General features: G+C 40.8%; 1 protein-coding gene across 1 annotated transcript in view; it reads left to right on the top strand.

Annotated features, from left to right (window-relative positions):
• The window catches only part of LOC110496081 (sodium/hydrogen exchanger 3-like), a 53,161-nt gene that overhangs the window by 26,726 nt on the left and 4,755 nt on the right, over positions 1–21,680 (top strand). Inside the window, exons 7-14 of the mRNA XM_036951039.2 lie at positions 985–1,187; positions 1,333–1,422; positions 8,033–8,103; positions 8,256–8,385; positions 8,678–8,829; positions 19,652–19,772; positions 19,881–20,054; positions 20,154–20,208. Of these exons, the coding sequence (XP_036806934.2) occupies positions 985–1,187; positions 1,333–1,422; positions 8,033–8,103; positions 8,256–8,385; positions 8,678–8,829; positions 19,652–19,772; positions 19,881–20,054; positions 20,154–20,208 (996 nt within the window). The remainder of the gene's footprint in view (positions 1–984; positions 1,188–1,332; positions 1,423–8,032; positions 8,104–8,255; positions 8,386–8,677; positions 8,830–19,651; positions 19,773–19,880; positions 20,055–20,153; positions 20,209–21,680) is intronic.

Raw genomic sequence — 21,680 nt, 5'->3', positions numbered from 1 at the left:
AATCTCTTTAACATTGACAATATGGTCAGAGTAGCTACATTATCCATATTGATAAGGTTGTCATTGTCAAAAACTGTTTTTTTGTCATCTTTTGGTTGAAAAGGTAAATGGTCAGTGGAGAAACGTCACAACTCGGGTAACATTTTCTCTGAGTTTCCCACTTGGATGGTCATTCATTTCCCACTGAGAACTAGGAGTTTCCGCTAACTCCGATAGCATGTGAACGCGGCATAACTCTGAGGTGTGAAGACATGCACCATCAAGACATTTTTTATTTATTTAATTAAGAACATCTTCTATAATTTTATTTCACTTTGAAAATGTGAAGTAGGTTGTGTATCTGTAGGGAAAAAAATCTAATTGTATCCTTTTTTAATGCAGCAAAATGTGAAGACTACAAGGCACATTGATAGGGTAATTATGTTCTCCAGGTACATCACCCAATTTAATTATATTACTCTGTCTGCAAACCAGAATTTGTAAGATCCTGGTCGAATGAAACAGACGGAGGCCCAGCTAAATGGTCAAAAAGGTTTATTCACGGAACGTTCTGAAGTCAAGAATACAAATCAATTCATTTTATACTGACTTCTCACACCCACACATACACACAAACATATGCACACACATACACAAACATACGCACACACATGTCCTGCTACGCACACACTGTCTATCTCACTTCCCAGCCGACAGAGATCCTGACTTTGTCCTTGAGACGTACTCCCCGTTCTCTCCCAAATCTCTAGTCAGGTCCGCATCAAGCTCAGACAGTCTGTGTTTAAAATACCATAAAGGCATATTGTTTTACCCTAATTCTGACTAGGACTACACATTTATCGATTATGATTTTATACAACCTAATCAATTCCATACAATTATATGTTTCAGGGCAGAATATTCTAATCATTCAATTAACAGACAATCCTCACCTATCACACATGTAACAGAAACACTGCCTTTCTCTGTGTGTTTATATCACAGGGGTATTTTTTCTCACCTGGATTCTCAACCAATACCGACTGGTTCCCTTGGAGTTTATTGATCAGGTAGTGATGGGCTATGGTGGCCTACGAGGGGCAGTAGCCTATGGCCTGGTGGTCTCGCTGGATGAGAAAAAGTACAAGGAGAAGAACATGATGATCAGCACCACCCTCCTAGTGGTGTACTTCACTGTCATGCTGCAGGTAAAATAGCTCATTTAAATGTCAAACTTCAGTCCATAAATATTTCACTATTTGTTGTTTTCTTTCCATGTAATATGTCTTCACTTGAACAGACTGGTATATTCTAATTTGTCGCCGGTTTACTATATTTTCTTATTTGTTGCAGGGAATAACCATGAAACCACTGGTCAACTGGCTAAAAGTGAAGAGAGCAGCAGTGACAGAACGCACACTAGCTGAAAAAATACAGAATAGGGTAACTATTTAGTCAGAAGTCTTTGTTGTTCATCAACCCAAAAGAATCAGACAACAAACCTTACATCTCTCTAATAAATACCCAAAGTAAAGTGTTTACTTTTTGTAAACTCTACTACACCACCTTTTTATACACAAGGGGAGGTCCTCGGGACAAGTCAATCACAGGTCTGTCAAATGAACGACAAGGTATATTAAGAGGAGAACACACAAATAAATTAGTAGCAGAGCAAGATTCATGCAGACTATTAAAGCACATTTGTGATGAAACACTCTTTGTGAGCTAGTACAGTCGTGATGAAAAACTCTTTGTGAGAGAGAGTGCTCATGGTATAATATTCTTCTAGTATAATAACACACTGGTGGTAATTGGCATGTGAATGCACACTGCTTCTGAATTAAATAGCTCCCTCTTAAGAACAGCCAGCCCAGAAGGTCTCTAGGGAAGTGGTGACACAACATACAAACAAACATTTATATGACAAAGAAAATTGTACTAATCTGCCCACTAAGGCAACCCCAAATCATTTGCATGGATACCAGATCATTTGCCAGGGCAGACGACACAGAAAAACCTCAAATCTACCGGGACACAAACTAACTCAACAGTAAGAATAGCACGCGCTCCAAAAACTCTGAAAAATAAAAACATAATTATAACCCTGGCTCATTTACACAATAGCAGTATCAAACATTTTATATTTTAGTAGCCCTTTCCTGCAGTCAAATGACCTAGTCGCCTCATGGGTGGAATGTGATTTAATATTTTTCATAATTTCATTAATAAACATTTTTGTAATATTGCAGTCTTTTGTGATGTATATTATCAAGTTTAATATTGGGATGTAAACTCAAAATTGAAAACATTTAAACTTTTTTTAAGCCCATAACCATGTGTATGAAGTGTATACTTTGGTTTCAAAGTAATTTGTTTTAGAAACACTCTGTGACCCTGATTTAGCCCACTGCAGTAAAAGGTGAAATAAACAACATTATTAAATAGACTTGATTCACATTAATGTTAAAAGTGAATACCATTCAAATGAATGAGCTATACCTGTCTCCCAGCTCATACACTCACTACCGTCTTCCAAGCCACTTCTCCAAATTAGGAAAAATTAGGGAATGTGAAATGGGAGTGGGTTGTCTCACTTTCTCTACCGTCTCTGCTGGCACAACCCACAGCCCACGGGTATGTTTTTCCCTAGATAAAACAGTCACAAAGTCAAAATTGTATATATTGTGACGATAGCGGACCCACTCCTTAGCTAGCTGACAAACTAGAAGAACGAGGAGACTGTAGCTGAAGTTGAACCGGTGAACCAGATATTTAATGTCCTCAAAATACAGACTAAAAGAGGGTTAAAAGGGTTGCCCAAAACAAATGCATCTGGCTGTCAAATAACTCAAAGGAGATGTTATTGTGTCCCATTCAGCTTCTCAGACACCCTCATCCCCCAAAACTAGTGGCCTATCAGCTTTCTGAACTAGGAGCAACTCCTCCCCCATACTTTCCCCATGAGCCCCCCCCCCCCCCCCCCCCCCCCCCCACATGACCTTTGGTATTTTCGGCATTTGGTATCTTATGATGGCGCTAGAGCAGTGTTACTCACAATTTTTTGTAAGGGGGCCACTTTGGCTTGAGACAATCATTCAGAGGGCCGCACAGATCTATAATTTGTTGTACTTTTTCTACCAATATGATCAATTATCAATTGAGAGCAAATTCAGAGCAATAGAGCACATGCAATTGATTTGATGTACAGCACGTCACAAATACAGTGGTTCTTCCTTTAAAAGTCTTGAGCTTATGTCATTACTGTTAGTGGTAGATGGTGGCATTCTGTTATTGCACAACACTATCACAAGGGGAAGTTAGAAGGCTGATCTATCGGTAGTCTAAACTGTGGCACAAATTGACTATCTTTTTTGTAAATTAATGGACGTGTTTTCAGTCTGAGAGTCTCTCTTCTCTGGCACTAGAGTCCTGCATCAGGTAACAACAACAAACTGTCGTTGGCCCTGGAGTTAAGAGAGATCTTGGGAAAATACAATGGGGGATTTACACTTAACATATGTGACCTGACAATTTTCGATAAAATAGGCATGGTGAGCTTTTGGTTTCTCTCCCACTAAAAACAGAAATAAATCATTCTAAATATCAAACTGGCTTTATTTACTAATAAGTAAGAATGTCTCACCCCATGTTCAAGAATGACCTTTTTCCCTTTATTCAGATTACAACAGCTCACTTTCGGTTATTTGAAAACAAAATAATCTCCAAAATATCAAGCCATAGAAAGTTGATTGCAATTTCAGTTTAAACCACCAGAAAAGACAGAACAAATAATACAACAAATATTGTGGTTAAACTCAAATATACTAATTGATCAAAAAAAATTATCAATCGGAACCTTTATCAAGTGGAAGGGGGAAAAAGTAAGTCATTTTTCTGTCGACCCTGCATTAAAGACCAAAATTGTTTAAAGAAAATTGTGATAAATATATAATACCAGTTTAATTTAAGGACCAAAATATTGACAACTGTGCCATATAGATTGCAAAATAGTTAAAGGAATGTTCAATGTACTGATTCCATGGCACATGGTTAATGAATTGACACGCAATGTTCCGTTTATTATAACCTACTGCAGGCCTAAAACCTATGGGTTTAACCTTCTGAATTAATGATCATATTGAAGATAGAAGCCGCCTCTTAATGAGTTCCGAGAGTTATCGGTTATCCAACAATTATTGTTATTATTATTAACCGTAATTATATAAAGCCCCTTAGATATTCTGTTTTTTTTTATTTACAGTAGTGATGGACACCTGGAGTCATTTTGTTTTTCACAAGCGTAGCAGGCTGTGAATTCTGCAAACAACGTTTCCAGGATGGGCTATTAGCAGAACAATAGACTCTTCAACCTTTATGAAAGGATAGTCTAATAGCTCGTCTACTGTAGGCGTGAGAAAAAAAATCCCCCCAATTTACAATGTATTAAGTACTCTGTTTAACATCCCTAACCCCAAACCTCATGCAACCGCAAAATGTCGGATCAAGCATATATACTGTACAGTATTTATGCTTTTGTAATAAAATAATGATAAAAATACTCTTTCAAAATGTAGATGTTTATTTCAACTATCAGCAGGACAATAGGGAATAAATATCACTGAATGACAGAGCATGGGAACTGGTCTTGATAAATCAATCAGATTTTTATTTGGAACTGTTAGGATTATTTTGCTCTTCACTTGCAGTCACTTAGTAGCTTAGGCCTACTCCCGACCGGTCACGGATGACGTGTATGCTGTGTGATGACATGCACAAATTCATGAGCGATTGATTGATGTACTGTATATTTAAGTAGGCCTTTATGCCAATAAGTAAGTTACGCTAAAACAGCTACACTAACAAATTGCATTGTAATTCCCTTGGAATAGAAATATGTTGTACAGGGCCATATTTTCCTGAAGGAAACCCTTAGCCTATTCTTGGAATAGAAAAACCATAATATTCATCAAATGAATTAAGCTTAATTTCTAAAAATCTATCCCGTATAGTCTGTTCTATTCAAGGCTCCTTTTTATTTATATATTTTTAAAACTTTTTACCCCATTTTTCTCCCCAATTGGTAGTTAGTCTTATCTCATCGCTGCAACTGCTGTATCGACTCGGGAGAGGTGAAGGTCGAGAGCAATGTGTCCTCCGAAACAAGACCCAACCCGCACTGCTTCTTGACACAATGCCCGCTTAACCCGGAAGCCAGCCACACCAATGTGTAGGAAGAAACACATTGGAGAAGAAACAACCGGTGACCATGTTAACGTGCATGCTCCCGGCCCACCACAGGAGTCGCTAGAGCACGATGGGACAAGGACATCCCTGCCGGCCAAGCCCTCCCCTAACCCAGACGACGCTGGGCCAATTGTCTCCCGGTTGTGGCCGGCTGCGACAGAGCCTGGACTCGAACCAGGATCTCTAGTGGCACAGCTAGCAACTGCTATGCAGTGCCTGCGCCACTCGGGAGGCAAAGCTCCCTTTGACTCATAGGCCTACAGCTCCATGTCACTTCAATAATTAGCTTCTCAAAGATTCCCTCTTGTGGGCAAACTAGCACTAAATACTATTAATGGCAACAATAGCTGACACTTACACCTGAAGTCGGAAGTTTACATACATTTAGGTTGGAGTCATTAAAATTAGTTTTTCAACCACTCCACAAATTATTGTAAACAAACTATAGTTTTGGCAAGTCGGTTAGGACATTTACTTTGTGCATGACACAAGTCATTTTTTCAACAATTGTTTACAGACAGATTATTTCTCTTATAATTCACTGTATCACAGTTCCAGTGGGTCAGAAGTTTACATACACTTATGTTGACTGTGCCTTTAAACAGCTTGGAAAATTCCAGAAAATTATGTCATGGCTTTAGAAGATTCTGATAGGCTAATGGACATAATTTGAGTCAGTTGGAGGAGTACATGTGGATGTATTTCAAGGCCTACCTTCAAACTCAGTGCCTCTTTGCTTGACATCATGGGAAAATCAAGAGTAGGCAACAACACGTCTGCCACACTGACTGTCAACACGGGGACCCCTCAGGTGTGTGTGCTTAGTCCCTCAGAAATTTTGTTTAGACCTCCCAAAGTCTGGTTCATCCTTGGGAGCAATTTCCAAATGCCTGATGGTACCACATTCATCTGTACAAACAATAGTACGCAAGTATAAACACCATGGAACCACGCAGCCGTCATACCACTCAGGAAGGAGATGAGTTTTGTCTCCTAGGGATGAACATACTTTTGTGCAAAAAGTGCAAATAAATCCCAGAACAACAGCAAAGGACCTTGTGAAGATGCTGGAGGAAACAGGTGCAAAAGTATCTATATCCACAGTAAAACAAGTCCTATATCGATATAACCTGAAAGGCCGCTCAGCAAGGAAGAAGCCACTGCTCCAAAACCACCATAAAAAAGCTAGACTACAGTTTGCAACTGCACATGGGGACAAATATCCTACTTTTTGGAGAAATGTCCTCTGGTCTGATGAAACAAAAATAGAACTGTTTGGCCATAATTGTGTTTGGAGGAAAATGGGGGAGGCTTACAAGCCGAAGAACACCATCCCAACTGTGAAGTACGGGGGTGGCAGCATCATGTTGTGGGGGTGCTTTGCTGTAGGAGGGACTGGTGCACTTCACAAAATAGATGGCATCATGAGGTGGGAAAATTATGTGGATATATTGAAGCAACATCTCAAGACATCAGTCAGGAAGTTAAAGCTTGGTCACAAATGGGTCTTCCAAATGGATAATGAACCCAAGCATACTTCCAAAGTTGTGGCAAAATGGCTTAAGGACAACAAAGTCAAGGTATTGAAGTGGCCATCACAAAGTTCTGACCTCAATCCCACAGAAAATGTGTGGGCAGAACTGAAAAAGCATGTGCGAGCAAGGAGGCCTATAATCCTGACTCAGTTACACCAGCTCTGTCAGGAGGAATGGGCCAAAATTCACCAAACTTATTGTGGGAATCTTGTGGAAGGCTACCCGAAACGTTTGACCCAAGTTAAATAATTTAATGGCAATGCTACCAAATACTAATTGAGTGTGTGTAAACTTCTGACCCACTGGGAATGTGATGAAAGGAATAAAAGCTGAAATAAATCACTCAACTATTATTCTGACATTTCACATTCTTAAAATAAAGTGGTGATCCTAAATGACCTAGGACAGGTTACTTGGATTAAATGTCAAGAATTGTGAAAAACTGAGTTTAAATGTAGTGTATGTAAACATCTGACTTCAACTGTAAATAAGAATTTTGCGGCAGCACGCAAGTATGGCACAACTTTTAAAGGAAGAACCACTGTTTATACATACACACACCAAATAGGCTACATCACATGTATAAGACCCATATTAAGGGTTTACTCAGTAGTTGGACGAGCGAAAATGTCCCTTTTTGACTAAATTTATTCAAAATGTATAGTCTGTTGTTATCCTTGTGAGGAAATCTAGGTGTGCATTGGTCAGTCTGTTTCTTTGTTTTTGATTCACAATGTTCATTGTTGAAAATGTTTTATATGAAAAAGTGCTGACAAAAAAAATATTTTTTTGCACACACTGCTCCAGAAGTGGATACCATGGGTCTGTCACAAGGCTCCAAAAATGGGTAACACCTGATCTTAGATCATTTACCAACACAGTAGTTGTGTTTTGTGAGTCCACCAGATCAGAGGCAGTAGGGATGACAATGTGTTATATTGATAGGTGCCATAATTCTGTCCTGCTTGAGCATTCTAAATGCAACGAGTACTTTTGTGTGTCAGGGAAAATGTAAAAAGAGTAAAAAGTACATTATTTTCTTTAGGAATGTAGCGGAGTAAAAGTTGTCAAAAACATAAATAGTAAAGTAAAGTAAAGATACCCAACAAAAACGACTTAAGTACGGTGGGGGTATGGAAGATTAAGGGTGTTTATCAAGGGCTGAGTGTTGCTAAACCCCTCTTTTGTAAAACATCAACCAGCTCATCTAACAGTGTTGAAAATGGTCAACCTAAATATAACCTTGACAAAATAAATCCTTTTTATTTTTTCAGACCTTTGACCACATTCTTGTCGCCATAGAGGATATTTCTGGACAAATAGGACATAATTACATGAGGGACAAGTATGTGGACACTAACATCATATTATCTATTTCAATACGTTATTATCATATTATGACTATTATTTAAATGTATTTATTACATACCATACCTTCAAAGATTAAATTTAACACTAAATTGTTTTGTTTTTACTCTCTTCTCGTATCCTTCTAAGGTGGAATAACTTTGAGGAGAGGTGGTTGTACTGGCTCTTGATGACGCCCTCTGCCAAGAAGTCTTGTGACCACATATTCAACATCTTCCACAGACTCAACCTCAAGGATGCCATGAGCTATGTGAAAGAGGTAAGAGTGACTTACAAGGTTGGAGAAAGCCCTGACAACTTAATACTACTGTAATTACGACATTACACAATAGATTAACCAGCAGGATCACTGATTTACATTAACATGACAAAAAATATACTATTTTTGTTTATTTTTTATGGCAGATGTTACAGCAGGTGCAGAAAAATGCTTGAGTTACTAAAACTGTTAAGAGCTAGTAACACAAGCATTTCACTGCTACCATCTGCTAATCTGTGTACGTGACCAATAAACTTTGATTTGATGAAGTATTTTTATCCCATCATCATAGGGTGAACGCAGAGGCTCATTGGCGTTCATTCGGAAAGAAACCAAGATTGATGTGGATTTCTATAAGAAGTTTGGTGCCAACTTCTCAGAGATGATGCCTTACATCATGACAGAAAATATGGGATCGGATCATGTTCCAGTCTCCTCCATCTTGTAAGCAACATTGCCTGACAGTCCGCATCTCAATGGCAAACTATTCCATAGGGCTCAGATCAAAAGTAATGCACTATAGGGAATAGGGTGCCATTTGGGACGCAGACTTCTGCATGCATCACTAACATGGGAAGGCGGAAATGTTTTTGGTATCTCAGATTGTTCTGGCAGTTATCACTTAGAAACTTCGTTGAACGGAAGGACATCTGACATGGCCAACAAAAACAGGTTTAGGTTGAAGTAACCTTGGACAGCCCTGGGGCAAAGTACAGGCACAAATGGTGAAACTGACATTGCATGCAGCTTACTTACCCATTTTGCACGTTTAAGTCAATCCCTCCTCAGAGCAACCTGCTAGAGCGTGGTTTCCCTTGTCGTATTGTTTCAATACGGAAGGTAGACATCTGTATTAGTCTAGCAAGAGTGATACAGAACTGAGCATATGATCTGTCACAGCGGCATCACCTTAGGAAAACACAAGCATGGTGTGTTCCAATGGTCCCATAGTCAACATCCCATATTTGGCACCAATGTAGCGAACGGCGGGACAGGGAGGCCAAGCCGGATAGCTGGGGTGGGAAACAAACACCCTACGCAAGGCGCCCAATGGTGTCTATAGTTATAGCTAGCCGAACAGGTGAAAAGTGCCTGATGTGTCTAACAGTCTGGGAGACAGTCTGCTTGGTGAAGAGAGCAAACACACCCTTGCAGTTGCGAGTCGTCAGTGTAATAAAATCCCTATATTATGATGGAAATGATGTTGCAGGACAGTTTTATGGAAAACTAGTTACCAACCCGAGGAGATTCTATATGAGCCTAGTGGATCCTTGATTGAACCTTTTAGGATGTGCTCCACACCCACATGAAAAAGACTATAGTATACCATAGTATTCACTGTAGTGTTTTTGCTGACTTTACTGTAGTTTTTCCTGTAGTGTTGCGTACATGACTGTAGTATTTAAAGTTTACTATAGTATAAATACTCTAGTAAAAAAAAATATATACTATAGCAATGAGTAATGTTTTTGCAGACTGTAGTATACTACATAATTTACTGTTGTGTTTTTGCGGACATTACTGTAGTATTTACTATAGTGTTTTTTTTATTATTATATTTTACATAGCAGTGGGGGCTTTCTCCTTGAGGAAAACTACTGGATTGAACTGCTCTTTTCATAACCTGTAGGGAACACAATATATGGTCTATACTTGGCATGTTGGTTTCTCACTTAGGAGTGGCACAAATTGGGATATGGAGAGGGAAATTGGCAAGGTAAATGCAAATAAATACTGTAGCATATACTATAGTAATTACTGCAGTGTTTTGCAGATTATAGTATTTTTGCAAACATTACTGTAGAATTTACAGTGCATGAGGAAAGTATTAAGACCCCTCAACTTTTTCCACATTTTGTTGCATTACAGCCTTACACTAAAATTGATCAAATAATCCCCCCCCCCCCCCTCATCAATCTACACACAATACCCAATTATGACAAAGCAAAAACAGGTTTTTAGAAACCAATCAGAATCCATGCTTCAAGATTGTTTTGATCACGCGAACTAGGATATGTTCCGGGTAGCCTCGGAGATTGACATTGATGTATACACGGACACGGTGGCTGAGCTCATCAGGAAGAGTATAGGCGATGTTGTTCCCAATGTGACTATTAAAATCTACCTAAACCAGAAACCGTGGATAGATGGCCGAATTCCCGCTAAACTAAAAGCGCAAACCACCTCCACTTCACTGATCCTCAACACAGGGGCCCCACAAGGGTGCGTGCTCATCCCCCTCCTGTACTCCCTGTTCACCCATGACTGCGTGGCCACACACGTCTCCAACTCAATCATCAAGTTTGCAGATGACACAACCATAGTAGGCTGGATTACCAACAATGGCGAGATAGCCTATAGGGAGGAGGTGAGGGCCCTGGCGGAGTGGTGCCACAAAAATTACATCACCCTTAACGTCAACAAAACAAAGGAGCTGATAGTGGACTTCAGGAAAAAGCAGAGGGAGCACGCCCCTATCCACATTGACGGGACCACAGTGAAGGTCGAAAGCTTCAAGTTCCTCGGTGTACGCATCACTGATTATCTGAAATGGTCCACCCACACAGACAGTGTGGTGAAGATAGCTTAAATAGTGAAAATTTATGAATTTATTTATTTAACCTTTATTTAACCAGGAAGGGCTCATTGAGATTTAAAATCTATTTTTCAAGAGCGTCCTGGCCAAGATAGGCAGCACCAAGTCATTACAAAAATTACAGACAAACAACGTGAAAAATGACAAGTAATCTAGTAAAAACCATAGAATTCACAAAAGTGTAACAAAATCAAAAACAGCAAATTAAAAACATTGACCGGTCAGGGAATCAGTCTCAAGATCATTCATCAGTGATTTAAAAATACCAATCGGGACAAGTTCTTCCAGTTTAAAAGTATTTTGTAAGGCGTTCCAAGACGATGGCGCAGAGTACATAAAAGCCCTTTCACCAAATTCAGTTCGGACGTTTGGAACAGTTAGCAGGATAAAGTCCAGCGAACGAAGAGAGTACCCACCACATTTCTGAACAATAAAAATGCACAAATAAAAAGGTAGTAAACTCAAAATGGCTTTGTAAACTAGAGAACTAGTGACTAGAGAAGGCCAGCCAACCTTGGTATACAAAGTGCAGTGGTGCATAAGGGTTTTGCAGTTTAAAATAAATCTCAAAGTGCCATGGTAAAGGGTGTCAATTGATCTCAAACACTGAGCGGAAGCATTCATATATAAAATATCCCCATAGTCTCGTCTATGAATGCACTGTATAACAGACACTTGAGAACAAACTTCCTTTACATTTTTTAGGGGGGGGGGGGGGACGGGACTATTTGTTGTTCCTTGTAGTGTATCAAAGTTATTCAGTGCGCTTGTAAGGGCTAATAGCATTAAGGCCAAATAAAATGTTTAATTAAATAATTGTTTTATATATTTCTTTGATACTTCAAGGGGTCTTACAATTCCAAATCAAGTAGCAAAATGATCCTAGGTACAGTGCCTTGCGAAAGATTAAGATAATTTTGCACGCCCAATTTTTTAGTTTTTGATTTGTTAAAAGAGTTTGAAATATCCAATAAATTTCGTTCCACTTCAAGATTGTGTCCCACTTGTTGTTGATTCTTCACAAAAAATACAGTTTTATATCTTTATGTTTGAAGCCTGAAATGTGGCAAAAGGTCGCAAAGTTCAAGGGTGCCGAATACTTTCGCAAGGCACTGTATATACTGTATTTTAGTCAATGCAACTCCGATATTGCTCATCCAATAAATAAATACAAAAATATATACAGTGCCTTGCGAAAGTATTCGGCCCCCTTGAACTTTGCGACCTTTTGCCACATATCAGGCTTCAAACATAAAGATATAAAACTGTATTTTTTTGTGAAGAATCAACAACAAGTGGGACACAATCATGAAGTGGAACGACATTTATTGGATATTTCAAACTTTTTTAACATTTCAAAAACTGAAAAATTGGGCGTGCAAAATTATTCAGCCCCTTTACTTTCAGTGCAGCAAACTCTCTCCAGAAGTTCAGTGAGGATCTCTGCATGATCCAATGTTGACCTAAATGACTAATGATGATAAATACAATCCACCTGTGTGTAATCAAGTCTCCGTATAAATGCACCTGCACTGTGATAGTCTCAGAGGTCCGTTAAAAGCGCAGAGAGCATCATGAAGAACAAGGAACACACCAGGCAGGTCCGAGATACTGTTGTGAAGAAGTTTAAAGCTGGATTTGGATACAAAAAGATTTCCCAAGCTTTAAACATCCCAAGGAGCACTGTGCAAGCTATAATATTGAAATGGAAGGAGTATCAGACCACTGCAAATCTACCAAGACCTGGCCGTCCCTCTAAACTTTCAGCTCATACAAGGAGAAGACTGATCAGAGATGCAGCCAAGAGGCCCATGATCACTCTGGATGAACTGCAGAGATCTACAGCTGAGGTGGGAGACTCTGTCCATAGGACAACAATCAGTCGTATATTGCACAAATCTGGCCTTTATGGAAGAGTGGCAAGAAGAAAGACATTTCTTAAAGATATCCATAAAAAGTGTCATTTAAAGTTTGCCACAAGCCACCTGGGAGACACACCAAACATGTGGAAGAAGGTGCTCTGGTCAGATGAAACCAAAATTGAACTTTTTGGCAACAATGCAAAACGTTATGTTTGGCGTAAAAGCAACACAGCTGAACACACCATCCCCACTGTCAAACATGGTGGTGGCAGCATCATGGTTTGGGCCTGCTTTTCTTCAGCAGGGACAGGGAAGATGGTTAGAATTGATGGGAAGATGGATGGAGCCAAATACAGGACCATTCTGGAAGAAAACCTGTTGGAGTCTGCAAAAGACCTGAGACTGGGACGGAGATTTGTCTTCCAACAAGACAATGATCCAAAACATAAAGCAAAATCTACAATGGAATGGTTCAAAAATAAACATATCCAGGTGTTAGAATGGCCAAGTCAAAGTCCAGACCTGAATCCAATCGAGAATCTGTGGAAAGAACTGAAAACTGCTGTTCACAAATGCTCTCCATCCAACCTCACTGAGCTCGAGCTGTTTTGCAAGGAGGAATGGGAAGAAATTTCAGTCTCTCGATGTGCAAAACTGATAGAGACATACCCCAAGCGACTTACAGCTGTAATCGCAGCAAAAGGTGGCGCTACAAAGTATTAACTTAAGGAGGCTGAATAATTTTGCACGCCCAATTTTTCAGTTTTTGATTTGTTAAAAAAGTTTGAAATATCCAATAAATGTCGTTCCACTTCATGATTGTGTCCCACTTGTTGTTGATTCTTCACAAAAAAATAAGTTTTATATCTTTATGTTTGAAGCCTGAAATGTGGCAAAAGGTCGCAAAGTTCAAGGGGGCCGAATACTTTCGCAAGGCACTGTAGATATATACACTGCTCAAAAAAATAAAGGGAACACTTAAACAACACATTGTAACTCCAAGTCAATCACACTTCTGTGAAATCAAACTGTCCACTTAGGAAGCAACACAACAGCAACAGCAAATGGAATAGACAACAGGTGGAATTTATAGGCAATTAGGCAAGACACCCCCAATAAAGGAGTGGTTCTGCAGGTGATAACCACAGACCACTTCTCAGTTCCTATGCTTCCTGGCTGATGTTTTGGTAACTTTTGAATGATGGTGGTGCTTTCACTCTAGTGGTAGCATGAGACGGAGTCTACAACCCACACAAGAGGCTCGGGTAGTGCAGCTCATCCAAGATGGCCCATCAATGCGAGCTGTGGCAAGAAGGTTTGCTGTGTCTGTCAGCGTAGTGTCCAGAGCATGGAGGCGCTACCTAGGCCAGTACATCAGGAGACGTGCAGGAGGCCGTAGGAGAGCAACAACCCAGCAGCAGGACCGCTACCTCTGTCTTTGTGCAAGGAGGAGCAGGAGGAGCACTGCCAGAGCCCTGCAAAATGACCTCCAGCAGGCCACAAATGTGCATGTGTCTGCTCAAACGGTCAGAAACAGACTCCATGAGGGTGGTATGAGTGCCCGACGTCCACAGGTTGGGGTTGTGCTTACAGCCCAACACCGTGCAGGACGTTTGGCATTTGCCAGAGAACACCAAGATTGGCAAATTCGCCACTGGCGCCCTGTGCTCTTCACAGATGAAAACAGGTTCACACTGAGCACGTGACAGACGTGACAGAGTCTGGAGACGCCGTGGAGAACATTCTGCTGCCTGCAACATCCTCCAGATGACCGGTTTGGCGGTGGCATTTCTTTGGGGGCCGCACAGCCCTCCATGTGCTCGCCAGAGGTAGCCTGACTGCCATTAGGTACTGAGATGAGATCCTCAGACCCCTTGTGAGACCATATGCTGGTGCGGTTGGCCCTGGGTTCCTCCTAATGCAAGACAAGTGTGTCAGCAGTTCCTGCAAGAGGAAGGCATTGATGCTATGGACTGGCCCGCCCGTTCCCCAGACCTGAATCCAATTGAGCACATCTGGGACATCATGTCTCGCTCCATCCACTAATGCCACGTTGCACCACAGACTGTCCAGGAGTTGGCAGATGCTTTAGTCCAGGTCTGGGAGGAGATCCCTCAGGAGACCCTCCACCACCTCATCAGGAGCATGCCCAGGTCATACAGGCACGTGGAGGCCACACACACTACTGTGTGGAGGCCACACACACAAGTCATTTTGACTTGTTTTAAGGACATTACATCAAAGTTGGATCAGCCTGTAGTGTGGTTTTCCACTTTAATTTTGAGTGTGACTCCAAATCCAGACCTCCATGGGTTGATAAATTTGATTTTCATTGATAATTTGTGTGATTTTGTTGTCAGCACATTCAACTATGTAAAGAAAAAAGTATTTAATAAGAATATTTCATTCATTCAGATCTAGGATGTGTTAATTTATTGTTCCCTTTATTTTTTTGAGCAGTGTATATACACACACATACACACTTATTTTCTTCAGGGCATCAGCTTTAATATTTATATTTCTTAATTCCATTATTTTACTTTTATATGTGTGTATTGTTGTGAATTGTTAGATATTACTGCACTGTTGGAGCTAGGAACACAAGCATTTCGCTACATCTGCTAAATATGTGTATGTGACCAATAAAATTTGAGCTCAGGTGCATCCTGTTGCCATGGATCATCCTTGAGATGTTTTTAGAACTTGGAGTCCACCTGTGGTATGTTCATTTGATTGGACATGATTTGGAAAGGCAGACACCTGTCTATATAAGGTCCCAAACCAAGCTCGAAAGCATTTTCCGTAGAGCTCCGAGACAGGATTGTGTCGAGGCACAGATCTGGGGAACGGTACCAAAAAATGTTTGCAGCATTGAAGGTCCCCAAGAACACATTGGCCTCCATCATTCTTAAATGAAAAGACGTTTAGAACCACAAACACTCTTCCTAGAGCAGGCCACCCGGCCAAACTGGACAATCGGGGGAGAAGGCCTTTGGTCAGGGAGGTGACCAAGAACCCGACCGAGCTCCAGAGTTCCCCTGTGGAGATGGGAGAACCTTGCGAAAGGACAACGATCTCTGAAGCACTCCACCAATCAGGCCTTTATGGTAGTGGCCAGATAGAAGCCACTCCTCAGTAAAAGGCACATGACAGCCCATTTGGAGTTTGCCAAAAGGAACCCAAAGGACTCAAATGAGAAACAAGATTCTCTGGTCTGATGAAGCCAAGATTGAACTCTTTGGCTTGAATGCCAAGCGTCACATCTGGAAGAAACCTGGCACCATCCCTACAGTGAAGCATGGTGGTGGCAGCATCATTGGTAGCAGCATCATTGTCATTCTGAGGTATTTTGTTTAGATTGATGAGGGGAAAAAAATAATTTAAGAATAAAGCTGTAACGTAACAAAATGTGGAAAAAGTCAAGTGTTCTGAATACGTTCCGAATGCACTGTATGTATATCTGTGTCTCAGCTCATACAGTAATGTAAGGGAGTGTGTACACTTATTACCATGAAATTATTAAATGGTATTATTCAGCAAGAAACTATAAAATAGTTACAATTACATCTACAGTTCTCAAAATGACAAGGCAATGCATTCTTGGAGACAGTAAATATCATACAAAAACAAAGAAGACTTATTTAGTAATAACCAAGGTGAAGTAATGGATATACAGGAGGAATGAATCATGGAGATTGTAAGGGCAAAATGATGTACTAATACAGGCTACAGAATCAGTCACAAACAGGTAATGGGGATTAGAGGGACTAAATTCAAACCGTTATTCTTGATATTTCAGAACGAATCAAGGCAGGGCTTATTGGACAGAGGCCTGTGTCCCACCTAGCTATTTTAAGATGAATGTGTATATACTGTCTGGAACGAATGGTCTTCAGAGAACTCTCCAAACAAAGTATTTCAGAAGTCCAGTACTTATCCACAGTCATTTTTAATCTTCATCGTGTCCCAGCTGATTCGCTCTCTGGCACTTTGGATCAAACCTGCCACGATTGTTGCTGATAGGAGAAGCTTTGATGTAGACTACAGGTGTGAGATGAGCAAAAGAGGGGAAGGACGACTCTTGCTGGGAGATTTCTGTGGGTGGTCCCCCTCTTCCTTTGTTCTCTGGCCACTGAATAGAGGTCCTTGTGTATTCTCATTTTGGTTTATGTCTGGAGTGGATGTGTTAATTCGAATCTCCTCTACACTAACAACCCAGCTTCCAAACGGCTTCTCCCATAAACAGCATAGAAGACAGCACTGCAACACAAACCATTGTTTTACATGGCTGTGTTTTACTTTAGCAAGCAGTAAAACATTTACAGAACAAGAAACAAAAAGTTAGCTTACCAAACGTAAGATGAACTGCCACAACAAAAGCCCACGGGTAGTGATGGGATGATTGAGCTCTGGCACTCCAATGCAATTTTCAAATCACTACTGATTTGACACAACTTGCCAATGCTTGTATCAAAGTAACAATACCACGTGAAGACGTTTGACACCTCAGATGTCACATTACCATCTGACAGGTGTTGAACGAGTAACCGAGCGCACCGACCTCTGCTGGAACCTCTTTGTTTTAATCTAGAGGGTGTAGAACCACATGGCAGAGGAATCTATCTTGAAATCGTAGCACACTAGTATCGAATCTTAAGTTTTTTTATTTCTCAAACATTGATTGTAAATTAAACAGCTCTAGTAGTTGTTATTGGTAATTATCAAATGATTGATCCAACGTTTTTTTTTTATATTTAAAAGTGACTTAAAAGTTTAATTCAAACCCAAAGCAAAGTTGATAAGGTCATGTGACCTTTTCAACGTACAAAGCTTTACTTGATCCCGCTGTGACTTCCCAAAAATGTACCTCTGCTGGACACGACATGGGTTGTTATAGACAGTCTAGATATTCTCCCCTACATCTTACCTGACAGGTGGGTCAGCCTGTAGAGCTGTGGTGAGTTTCACATCTTGTGGAGACACAGGATAAATTCCCTGTATTTACATATATTTTTTATACATATTCTTTGAAACACTGGCTACATTGAATTTCTAACTTTTAATTGACGAGTTTAATAACATCCTAAATCATGCAATGGAGCCACTTTTGTAAATGTATTTTTTTTTTTACTATGTTGCTCATCGATGGTATAGTCGCAGATAGTTTCAAAGTAACGTTACCAGGTGATCAATGACGTCTGAAGTTTTGTTTGATCACATGCTTTTTTAAACCGGATTTTGCAAAAATGCGAGATCCCACAGATTTTGCCAGTGCTTTCTTCGATGCCAAGTTGCTTTCAAACCCCGACCTCTACTGGACACATTTACCAATTTAGTTAGATTGTTTATCATCACTGCCCACGGGTATGGACAAGGAGTGTGCACCCTCCCTTGTCAGCCGCGGCAGAACCACAAGTTCGCTAGTCAAGAGTTCTGTCTCGCTAACTTATTCTCAGATCTCACCTCGTCTTACACCAGCCGCTAGGTGCCTGCCACTGTCTACAACTTACACCTAGCCTAACAGAGGGCAAGGTGGAGGAATTACAACATTGCTTACCTACCTGAATATTGCTTACCTACCTGTGCTTACACCTGTCGAATCAATTCAGATTTCCACAAATGCTTAGGGTTTAGGTGTTGATTTGGAATTGGGCCTGACTCTACAAAGTTTTTGACTTTGTACAATATGTAGGTCAGGGCCCGGTTTCCCATTAGCAATGGAACTTAGGCTTATGAGTGTTTTAAAGTGTTTTAAAGAAGCGTCTTTCCTACAACGGCCGATGATATAACATACATGAACCAAAACACCACGCAGAGAAAACCTTCGTTAAATTGTGTCGTTGAGGCATGTGTCAATACTGAAAGGATCGAAAGAAAGGCAGTGCTGCGCTCGGATCAGCTTTATCCAGTCAAATCATACCGTAACATTATAATTATTCCACAATATTGATGACGGGATCAGCTCCTAGAAAGATATCATCTATGGCTGCAATTATTGAGGTGGCTTATTCTAATGCTTACACTAATATAATGCACTAAATTAAGACTTGGCACATAATTGTGCATGGAATATATTGAGGCTAAAATTATAAACCTATTTTAGCAAAATAAATAGAACTCAGTTGAATGAACAATTTGTTTCAATATTGAATTACAGGCCTATGTAGCCTATATTGTAGGCTATTTATATTTTAATGCATTCATCTCGGTTTCCATTTGAAGAGTCTTTTCATCCTTCACTTGTTTGTAACAATTGCAACAACATTGGCAACTTTGCATTTGTATTCAACTTCGTTGTGAAGTTATTGCCGTCACAGAGAGACAGATAAACGTCTTGATTCAATAGCGGAGATCATCTGTGTATAAAGTGGCGTGGTATGGAAACAGCACATTTAACAGCGCACTAAATTGTTCCACGAGGCAGTCAGTAAATAACAAGCATTTACATTTTTTGGTCATTTAGCAGATGCTCTTATCCAGAGCGACGTACAGGAGCAATTAGGGTTAAGTGCCTTGCTCAAGGGCACATCGACCGATTTTTCACCCAGTTGGCTTGGGGTTTCGAAACAGTGACCTTTCGGTTACTGGCCCAATACTCTTAACCACTAGGCTACCTGCCAAGTGCAACATTAATAACGATGGTTTTGGAAAACAGCTCAGAGATTTAATGGTGCTCCTACGAGGGTTCTAACGATGAACTTAGCCTTAAGATGCTTTTGGGAAACCGTGCTCAAATAGGTTTTCAGAGACTGCCGTCCAGTGGCCTGCAAATTACCAACAGTGAACGTTTATGTTTCTTCCCTTCTAGATGGAACAGTGTGCCCTCTGTCTGCCTGGACATGCATGAGCAGGACCTGAAGATGAGGGAGTCAGAGGACTTTAATGCACACCATCTACTGCAGCAGCACTTGTACAGAGGCAAGAAACAGGTATTGCTTAGTCGAAGACAATTAGACACCCCAAAAAAAAAAAATTCTCAGGTGCTCTAAAAAGCAATCTGTTTTTTACCCTCTTCCTCTCATTCCTTTACCCAACAGCACAGACACAGGTGCAGTCGGAAGCACCTCGAAGTCAACAAGGACAAGAATGAGGTGCAAGAGATCTTCCAGAGAACCATGAAGAGCCGTCTAGAGTCCTTCAAGTCAGCCAAAACAGGTGTCACTCCACCCAAGAAGATAACCAATCATCTAAAGAAAGACCAGCCACAAAAGGTCAGGGATGACCACACTTATTCTCCTTCCCCCTTGTCTTCATAACCTCTTGGAGGCAATGTGATAATATGTACAGTATGTTGTGTATTTCATTTTTAGATGCCACATGGAAAATCCACGGATAACAGTAAAAGCCATGCTTATGGGGATGAAGGTACTTCTCTGCTTTTTTCTTTTCACTTCTCTTTTGTATTATATAAGAGGCTTGGGGGAAGGGGTGTTCTTGAATTATGGTGGTGTGTTTTCCTAGATTTTCTTGGGGTACCTATTCAAAATCACCTACAGTGCCCTCAGAAAGTATTCATAGCCCTTAACTTGTTCCACATTTTGTTTTATTACTGCCAAGTGTCTTCACTGACATTTTCAACCTCTCCCTGACCGAGTCTGTAATATCTACATGTTGGCTGGTCATGGCTCACAACACCATCATCCCGGAAACACTAGACCCGCTCCAATTCACATACCGCCCCAACAGATCCACAGATGATGCAATTTCAATCACACTCCACACTGCCCTTTCCCACCTGGACAAAAGGATCACCTATGTTCATTGCCGATAGCTCAGCATTCAACACCATAGTACTCACTAAGCTAAGGACCCTGGGACAAAACACCCGCCTCTGTAACTGGATCCTGGACTTCCTGACAACAACACATCTGACTCACTGATCCTCAACACTGTGGCCTGTCAGGGGTGCATGCTTAGTCCCCTCCTGTACTCCCTGTTCACCCACAACTGGGTGGCCAAGCAGTGCCGGGACAACAATTTCTCCATCAACGTGAGCAAGACAAAGAAGCTGATCGTGGACTAGAGGAAAAGGAGGGCTGAACACGCTCCCATTCACATCAACAGGGCTGTAGTGGATCAGGTTGAGAGCTTCAAGTTCCTTGGTGTCCAAATCACCAACAAACTATCATGGTCCAAACACACCAAGACAGTCGTGAAGAGGGCACAACAACACCTTTTCCCCCTCAGGAGACTGAAAAGAGTTGGCATGGGTCCTCAGATCCTCAACAAGTTATACAGCTGCACCGGTCGAGAGAAACCTGAACGGTTGCATCACTGCCTGGAATGGCAACTGCTTGGTATCCGACCGTAAGGCGCTAGAGAGGGTAGTGCATGAGGCCCAGTACATCACTGGGGCCAAGCTTCCTGCCATACAGGACCTACAGTTGAAGTTGGATGTTTACATACACCTTAGTCAAGTACATTTAAACTCAGTTTTAAACTATTCCTGACATTTAATCCTAGTAAACATTCCCTGTCTTAGGTCAGTTAGGATCACCACTTTATTTTAAGAATGTGAAATGTCAGAATAATAGTAGAGAGAATTATTTATTTCAGGTTTTATATCATTCCCAGTGGGTCAGAAGTTTACATACACTCAATTAGTATTTGGTAGAATTGCCTTTAAATTGTTTAACTTGGGTCAAACGTTTCGGGTAGCCTTCCACAAGCTTCCCACAATAAGTTGGGTGAATTTTCGGCCCATTCTTCTTGACAGAGATGGTGTAACTGAGTCAGGTTTGTAGGCCTCCTTATTTGCACACGCCTTTTCAGTTCTGGCCACAAATTTTCTAGAATGGAGGTCAGCGCTTTGTGATGGCCACATCAATACCTTGACT

This window comes from Oncorhynchus mykiss, chromosome 18 (genome assembly GCF_057628025.1).
Source record: "Oncorhynchus mykiss isolate SJ-2025 chromosome 18, ASM5762802v1, whole genome shotgun sequence".
Classification (NCBI taxonomy): Eukaryota; Metazoa; Chordata; class Actinopteri; order Salmoniformes; family Salmonidae; genus Oncorhynchus; species Oncorhynchus mykiss.
Note: the sequence above shows the minus strand (reverse complement) of the source record. Positions and strands in the feature narration are given on the sequence as shown.